The 8,802-nt window shown below is 43.6% G+C and overlaps 1 protein-coding gene across 8 annotated transcripts; it reads right to left on the bottom strand.

The window, feature by feature from the left end:
* Positions 1-328: 328 nt before the first annotated feature.
* LOC147623428 (uncharacterized) lies at positions 329-6,842 on the bottom strand. 8 transcript variants are annotated; one of them, XM_086821576.1, is made up of 10 exons: positions 6,309-6,842; positions 5,936-5,979; positions 4,190-4,301; positions 3,927-4,071; positions 3,163-3,815; positions 2,687-3,068; positions 2,269-2,578; positions 1,959-2,123; positions 1,329-1,871; positions 329-1,190 (listed from the first exon to the last, which is right to left on the bottom strand). In XM_086821576.1, the coding sequence occupies exons 1-10, from the start codon at positions 6,505-6,507 to the stop codon at positions 879-881; spliced, it is 2,865 nt and encodes a 954-aa protein (XP_086677702.1). In that variant the 5' UTR covers positions 6,508-6,842; the 3' UTR covers positions 329-878. The 8 variants fall into 8 exon arrangements, with proteins under 8 accessions (XP_086677702.1, XP_086677703.1, XP_086677698.1 ...); XM_086821577.1 differs by having other exon boundaries at positions 329-1,187; XM_086821572.1 differs by having other exon boundaries at positions 5,936-5,991; positions 6,309-6,632.
* Between the last annotated feature and the right edge of the window lie 1,960 nt (positions 6,843-8,802).

Here is an 8,802-nt window from a genome sequence, read left to right as displayed (position 1 = left end):
GAGAGAGAGAGAGTTATTAACGCCAAAAATTAGTACATGTGACCCACGAGTAGACTGAATGTTGACAAATCATGGAAGTAAAAATGTGAAGTATCCCATAACCATGAGAGAGAGAGAGAGAGAGAGAGAGAGAGAGAGAGACGTCTCACAAAAGACCAAGGTACGACAGAAAAAGGCAGATGTATACCACCCCCACCCTCAGAGTAGTCTCTTCTTACACCTAAATTGACAAAAACTCTCCAAAAAATGGTTCTCTGACCCATCTATACACTCTATGATTAAGAATGGTGACTATGAATTGAGTGTGCCTAAGACTAGATAGAATCACCAAATATTTTCAGTAAATACATCTTTCAACTACATGCATCATGGAAAAAACAAAGCTGTGATATACTTCCAAAACCACTCTCAAAATCACTATCTAACCAAGGTCATGAATTCCTGCTAGCCTGCATTAGAGCCCTCCTTGATAAACAGAATCCTTAATCTCAACACAAAAAACCTACGATACAGATCTTCATCCCCATCCATCTTCCTTTTTTGGGTCGGGAGACTCCACTATGGAACAACTGGTGCTTACCATCAGCACCAAGGCTTTCAAAATCACAACTCTAAGAACTTGCTAGAAACCATCTCTTCCCCAAGCTTCATCATTAAATACTCAGTATACAGGCAAACCTTTGCCAAGCTAGCTACACCCTCTGAATGAGAACAATTTTCACAACCTTATTATGTACACTCTGCCCAAGCTTGTGTTTGCCTCACACAAGGTACTATGGCTAAAAACCAGAGCAGCAATGATCATAAGTCAGAAGCGGTGTCTGTAGATCACAAAGCTTGCAAACCCGGGACAGTTGCTGCATACGGGTCCTTACCTGTTAGTAGTTCGGTGGCCAGCTCAATTGCCCGCGTTGCTGTTGCTGATAGGCTCCACTCTGGGTACCCACTCCACCAACAGCACCCAGTGCTTGGGGCTGCTGAAGCAATTGATGGACAGCTGGGGCTGAGCCAGACTGAGACTGATGGTACAAACTTGCATAAGCAGCGGCAGGGACTGCATGCATAGGTTGTGTGTGGGCAAAACTCGTGTGCTGGCCTTGACCTAGTAGATTATAGTATGAATTAGTTTGCATTCCTGTCATGTCTCTAGATGGGGGATTCTGAATCCAAACTCCAGATCCCTCAGCCTGCTGCATGGCAATGCACAATTTAGCATAAGCAAGTTACAAGATTCATTCCTAAGATGGAACTCAGGATGGGCACATAAGAAATTCAAAAAATAAAAATAACTTTCTTTTGAAAATACGATTCAACGATGCCCCACCAACCTGCTGACTTGGAATGAAGAGATTATTCTCCTTGTACTGTGGTCCACTAACATCATCATAACCAGAGGCGGTTGCTGTACTTACAGCTGAGTTTATGGTAGTGAAACCAGAAGGGGATGTACTGAAGTTTCCATATCCTGCAGCTACTGCAGCATGTGGTGCAGTGCCTGCAGTTGCTCCTGGTTTGTACTGAGGCAATGCATATTTCATGGCAGCTGCACCTGTGGAAGTGTATGCAGCACCAGCAGCTGGAGCGTAGCTACTACCAGGGGCATAACTACTACCAGGGGCTTGAGGGTAGCCTGTATTTCCAGCATAGCTATGCTGATAGGGAGTGTGCATGTAGCCATAGCTGGGCGGAACATAATGGATTCCAAAAACATTCGCTCCAAATGGAGTCAATGGGACACCAGCATGCTGTGCAGGGTACGCATGGATTGGAATATGCTGCTGCGGAATTGTCAGCCCGCCTTGCGCAAGGCCCACTGTCTGAGATGTCTGTCCTGCAGGGCCAGTAGCAGGAAGCACGATGGAGTTTCCACCCTGGAAAATCAAAACATGCCACCATAAGAAAACACACTTTAAGAATCAAAAAGCATCCCATAATGCTATGCCTCTACAAACGCTCACCTCTTGTGATGAAGAAAGACCTTGGCCAGACATCAGAGTGACACCTGCATTGTATTTGTTGTTGGCATTTGCGGATACAAACTGTGCGTAGCGTGCATCTAGATCTGAGCTGGGCCTAAACACTGGACTGTAATAATTTGCATTTGCAGTGGGATCTGAATAGGACTGCGCAATAGCCCAATTGAAGGAGTTAGGATAGAAATAGACTACTAACAAGTGCAGTAATTTAATCCATACACCTAGGCAACACTGGATCAGAAACATCCTGTAGGCAAGCACATCTACTAATCTAGCAAGCAATGACACTCACCATAAAGCTTGGCACTCGAGAAACCTCTTGGGTTTGAGATTCTGGTGGCTCGTACGTGAACTGGCCACTCATAAGCTGCGGCATTGCACCAGTACCAGAATAATTATGTATTGCTGACAGAATGGGGTGCTGTAGGCTTTGCTGCACAACTGTATCAGGCTTTGGCACCTCCGGATGTGAAACCGGTAAAATTACAGGCGTGGACATGCTTATTTTGGCATCCTCTCTACCTACCAAAGCCTCCACAGGGGAGGTTGAAGACTGGTTGCTGTAGTTATCCTCCATAGAAACTACAGCAGAATTCACCAAACTGTACATACAATACCACCAAAAGAAGTACATTAAATGAGAAGCATATACAGAATACACTTGTACACAAACTCCAAAATGCATGCAAATCCATAGGACATTGGCAGACCTGGAAGCGCTTGGTTGTTCAGCAGCGGCCTCTTCGTCAGGCAGATTGTCTTCGACAGAGGCCGTGCTCTTCTTGTCATCATCATCATCATCATCATCATCATCAACATCAACAAAGTTTGAATTCGTGTCAAAATCCTCCCCAAAGCTTCCAAAGCTCAAATGAGTTCTATCTGCTTCAGAAACCTGAAGGTGATCTGGAATGATCACTGGCTGATCTTCATGAATATTAAGCTGCTGCAACTTTGAAGTAGAATTCAGAAGAGTTTCCATGTTATCTTGAGGTGGAGCTGATCTAGTAGCAGCATCATTGACAGGACTAAATAATTTAAATGGAACTGCAGTTTTAACGGGAGATTTGGTCCTCCATTCCAACCCAGAACCTGCAAATTTCAAGCAAAAATATGGGACTCACTGGCAATTTTACAACATCAGAAAGGTGAAAAGAGTACCATCTTTCTAGAAAAGAAAGCGCACCTTTTTCACTTCCCACCACCTGGGATTGAGACTGATACACCAGCCTCCCATTGTACTGACTAGCTATGAGAGAAGCCCTCGGACCTGAAGGCTCAGGTGATCCAGAGGAGGATTGGATAGCTTGTCCTTCAGAAGAAATGCCAGTGTCCAATGGTGAAATTAGCTCCTGAGGAAGTGAAGATGACATAGAGGTAGAAGGGATATCACCATCATCAACTGCCTTCATGTCACTAACAGAAGAGAACGCTTCAAAGCGATATGTATTTGGTTGACGGATTTGAGATTCTTCGGAAGGCTCTGGTGCAATACTAGCTTCTTCTGGAAGCAGAGGTGAAAGACCTCCAGCAGGTCTTTGCTTAGCACCCACGGGAACAGTTGTGTGAGAGTCACCATAAGAATTTAACACATGGTCAGCTGAAGAAGATGAGGCACCATCAGGAGGGTAGAGAGGCTGCTGAGGTGCAATTTTCGACGGTGCAGCAGCAGTAATAGCATTGGCATGTAGTGCATTGCTTGATTTTACAATGTCAGCCATTGTCCCTTGACCAGGACCAATGCCCCAGCTACCCCTCGATCCTTGGACAAACCTGGTGTATTGAGAACTCCCATTTGGTACTGCTGTTGAGCCAGAAGCAGCTGTTGTGACTACAGGACTGCTCTCACTACAGCAAAGTACCAAGAAAACAATACCAACTTTAGTGTGGCAGTTTAAACTTTAGCAACCTATGACACCTCGACACACAACACAAGCTCAAATGCTTAACCTTGTATCAAAAGAAACAGTCTTAGTCTGCACTTGCACTTCCACAGGTGCACTCGGAGCAGTGCCCATGTTAGGTGCTCTTCCATTCTGATGCAAACCATTATCCCTTCCACCAAAAGGTTGCCCTCTGCCAACAGTACTGAACTCTACATCATAAATTCAAAGTCATTAGGCGTTAAGGGAGCATAACTCCCCAACTGACAAAAACCCACCATAAATAATGGCTGATAACTCAGAAGCAGCTCAACCAGTAATAGGCTATACCAGAATTGTAGCGAGGGGTATAACTACCACGACCACGAAGCCTTCCACCTCGAATAGAAGAACCAATCCCCGGAGCCCTTGTCCTTGTTTCTACAAGCTCCTTGTTCACATTCTACAAAAAAAAAACACGAGGAGCACAATAGTTGGTAGGAATTTACGAGTGCAGCACTACAATGAGCAAAATAGCTCCTTATCAAAACAGAAAGCTCTGTCAGGCAGCTAGCCATCAGCAAAAATGGGTTCCACTTGTTGGTAGACAATGTCAGCTTAAACATCTTTTTTAAACCAATCTTGGCCTCAGGTAGCTTGTGGGTCTTTGGTATGCCAACCGTAACAATAACTTAGTACCTAGCACCCCCTCAATTTCATGGCCTGTGTGAGCTGAATAGGGACTTGCTGATGATTGCAATGTAATGGCCAAACCCCCCAAAAAGGCTGAGCTTTCTTCACTCCAGGACTTAAGGCTCATGTGAAAACTGACAGGGTAAGGGACCTCTTCGTACAGTTTTTGGGTCACTGTTGATAGGAATTTACAAGTACACTAGTACAATGAGCAAAATAGGTTCAAATCAAAAAAGAAAGCTCAGGCAGCCGAAAATGGGTTCCACTCGTTGGTGGACAATGTACATCTTATTTGAACCAATATTGTCCTTAGGTAGCTTGTGGGTCTTTGATACGCCCCATAGTCACAGGAAACGGCCATTTGAAACCCTAGAAACGCGTTTCTCCATTTCAAGACCCCATCCGTTTCCATGGCCGTTTCTTGTTTCCCAAGTGATAGTCACAAGAAACGGCTGTTTCCACCCCTAAAAACTTGTTTCCCTGTTTTCCATTCCTCGAACGTTTCCGTTCCCGTTTTTCGTTTCTAGTGACTATGGTACGCCCACCATGACCATAATTTAGTAACTCCCCCCACAAAGGCTGGGCTCCTCTGCAGTTTCTTCACTCTTCAGCTTGGTTCATGTGAAAACTGACAGTGTAAGGGCCCTCTTCGTGCAGATGTTGAGTCACTGTTGGGCCCAATTGCTTACCAATTGGCCTAACCTTCCTTTCACCTGCATTAAGGACCATTGGTGGATTCACTTTTGAAACCATCTCTTGGCCGGACAGTGATCTCGTTGTATGAATTGCGGCTGGTTGGCTTACAAAGAACACTCTTAACACCAACCAGTGCCTTTCATATTTCAACTCCCCACATTTCTCCCTTAAGTAAGACTGCCCTCAGCTGTGAATCTCTTCATTCATTGTAGAGGGAGTGCTGGCACTTTATAAAGTCCAGATAAACTTCTTCACGAATTTACAACCAGACATCATCCCATCGTATGTACAGTGTCCTGATTAATGGGATCCAAAGTAATAGCCAGCACACCAGTAGAGTTCTGATGGCATCCAGTGTATTAGCGTTGGCATGATGGCAGCACCCCTAAAGAACTGATCAAAGACTCTACAAGAGAAACAAACCAGAAGAAATTACGTTGAAGACATGTCCTTGGACATGAGAAGGGGAGAATGGAACTGTGCTGTGCAACATCTTGTCTCAAAGGCATCAAGGGTAGGTGGATGTTATCTGTTTCTTCCCCTATCACAAGATTAACCAGCTCCCCATACCTGAGCTCGTCGTCGTGGCTGCGTCTATGCAGCTCTAGAGATTCAAGAGAGATATGTGATAGGTTGTGTTGACATAAACAGTTTAAAAACACATTCAAGAAGGCAACAGCGGGATGTGTTGAACTTTAAAATACTCACCTCTCTCTTCTTGTCTCGCTTCCGCTTGACTTCATGAAAGGTGTCTGCAGAGTCCACTAATGACCCGATCAGGAAAGAAAAAAACCAATCCATGAAAAAAAACCTAGCAAGCACTCCACAGATATGCCAATAGCATGAAGAGAAGTAATTTCTTGCTTTCCAGAGAGCTACCAACCCCAAACCCTAACCTCAGAGAGATTTCAGAAATGCCCAAGCCCTAATATCAGCACCCTGTGCCAACACCCCACTCTCGCAGCGAGAACAGGCTCAGGCCTAAAACCTAATCGCAGAACGACTAAAACATAAGCCTCAGCCAAGCCAAAAACACTCAGACGGGGAAAAAGCTAAGAAAGAGAGTAAGCTCACAACCTACCTTGGTTGAGGAGCCTCTGCACAGTCTCGTTGGGATCCATGTTGCACTCCTTGAGCATGGCGTAGATCTCATCGTCGCTGTTCTTAACGATCTCCTTAAGGTCCTGGACGACCTTGCGGGCGTTGGCGGGGATGGAGATGGAGGAAGAAGATGCGGCAGAGGAGCCAGAGGCAGCTCCAACCCTAACGCCTGCACTCATGGTGGAAGAGAGAAAAGAACAAGAAGGGGGACGGAGCAGAGAGAGGCAGTCGGCAGTAAGCAGCAGCAGCAGCAGCAGAAGGGGCAAGGCGGACTAGGGTTTCAGGAAAAGATTGCATATTCGGGGGAAAGGGGTAAAAGGGCGTGATCATCGGGTTAACCCAGCCACGTGGCATAGGGGCTGGGCGGGTGGCCTAACCTGACGATGTGGCCGGGAGATAAATTGACATGGCCTAATCAGCCTGTTGTGCTCCTGCCATTTTGTTGATGGACAATGTGCAGGTTTGGATACCTTTGGGCAGTCAACCCACCAGGGTCAAGATCTTGCATGATCCAACGTGCACCAAATTTTGGGGTCTTTTTATTTTCTCATATTTTCATATATATATATATATATAGTCAAATAAAGGAGTTTTTCAAATTATTGACAGCAACAGTGTGATGTTTTAAATGCTTTGGTATGTAATATCTATTCTGTAATAAAAAGGTCGTCACAACTTGTTCGTGTATTTTTTAAGCTTTCTGCATGTCATTATTTTCGATGGCAAGTGAGTGGGATTTTGTTTTGATTGTTAGTAGCTGAGCTTGCAAATCAATCACTTTGTCACCTAAGTCTTATGGATGGTGGCATTCTTTACTACTACATGTGTTGTCCTTATAAATTCTCAATGAGTGATGGGTTTACTACATGAAATTTGGGTTAAGTGCATAATCTTAAACTTCCCGAAAAGAGGTTAAGTGCATAATCCTAAGCTTCCCGAAGAGGTTTCTACTTGGTGAGACCTGAAGTTATCCAATGAAGAATCTCCCTATACATAAATCATTGACAAGGGAGCCAACCAAGTAGATGGGAAGCCTCGGCAGTTGAGATGATGAAGGGGCTTTCACCCTTTGTACACGACGAAGTTTCTCATTTGGTCTCTACATAAAAGCTCCAACCATTCCACATGGAAGGTAGTATAGTGGTAAGGGTCTGTATGTAGAAGGTTTGGGTAGCTTCATGCAAGTAGGTCTCCAAACTTGCCATGCAGACAAGCTCCCAATAAATAATCTCTCATACTATTTTGACAAGTGTGTGATACAGCCAAATAGAAGGGATGATTTGCATTGTCCCTCTAAATGCATGTATGTAATGCATCCATAAGCCATGCAGCTATCCCAAGTGATGACATATAACTGCCATCCTCTTCTCTTAGCCTCTATACATATCCATGTGCAACGCTGGTTGTTTGACTATGAAGATAAAAGGTACACTTGGGGCAGCACACTGGGGGATCTATGAATAATCTGTTAGCCCACCATGTGCTAATAACCAAAAAAGTGAATGACTTTTTCATATCTACAAACAGAGGTGGTTAGGGCCACATGGTTAGACATTAATGATACACACCATATGGAGAAAATCTAAGGGAGTTCTTAATCTACTCAAAACCGCAAGGAGGTGCCTCCAAAGCTGGGTAACAAGCTTGCTCTTCATTTAGGCAAGGATGGTTTTCATTGTACAATAAACCACCAATCACAGCTACGCTGGCACTCCACCTACAAAAGTAAGGTAGCTTTCTTTGGAGGAGCTAACCTTGGAGGAAGTATGTGCGTTCTTTCACAAGTTTTCACTGCATAAGTTGTCTTTTTGTGAGCTTAATCTTATATAGTCCCTTTAATATATATTAATAGAAGGATTTTGTCTAATAGAATAGAAAAGCACTAATTGGCTATTTGTATCAGAAAGATTAAAAAGCTACTTTTAAGCCTGACAAGTTTGAAAGGATACATATACTTTTCTACATATACTGCTACATCAAAGAAGAGGATAACAAGTTTAAGTGGCAATAACATTAGCATACCATAAGGAACAAAAAGAAAAACAAGTTTAAGTGGCTACACCAAAGAAGAGGATAACAAGTTTAAGTGGCAATACATTAACATACCATAGGGACCAAAAAGAAAAAACAATTATAGGATCCTATGTATAAACTCTGTGCTTATTACATCATATGCATAAAATCAATCTAAATATATTAATACTTAAAAAAACAAACCAGTAAGGAGCTCTATAAGAAATTTATTTTCCTGAATAAAATTTTGATATATCCCACTTTTTCACAGCGAGTCATTGCATAAGGTATCATTTATTCAAGATAATCTCACATGCTTGGGTCCCTCACAATGCATGCACCTAATTTCCAAATTTCTTGGTCTTCAATCACCACCATGTTTTTGATAGCAGCACCTACTAGCCTTTGACAGTTTTCGAGCACTAGTAGGGCACTGACAGCAAGCAATAGACACCTCTTTT

This window comes from Cibotium barometz, chromosome 27 (genome assembly GCF_041138505.1).
Source record: "Cibotium barometz isolate CiBa-2024 chromosome 27, ASM4113850v1, whole genome shotgun sequence".
NCBI classification, from domain to species: Eukaryota; Viridiplantae; Streptophyta; class Polypodiopsida; order Cyatheales; family Cibotiaceae; genus Cibotium; species Cibotium barometz.
This window is presented reverse-complemented; position numbering and strand designations above follow the sequence as displayed.

Coding starts and splice junctions, on each gene's coding strand:
- LOC147623428 (XM_086821570.1), bottom strand. CDS start 6,507: ATGAGTGCAGGCGTTAGGGTTGGAGCTGCCTCTGGCTCCTCTGCCGCA. Junction 4,302..5,935: donor AGCGAGACAAGAAGAGAGAG/GTGAGTATTTTA, acceptor TTTTTTTTGTAG/AATGTGAACAAGGAGCTTGT. Junction 2,579..2,686: donor GAACAACCAAGCGCTTCCAG/GTCTGCCAATGT, acceptor TTGTATGTACAG/TTTGGTGAATTCTGCTGTAG.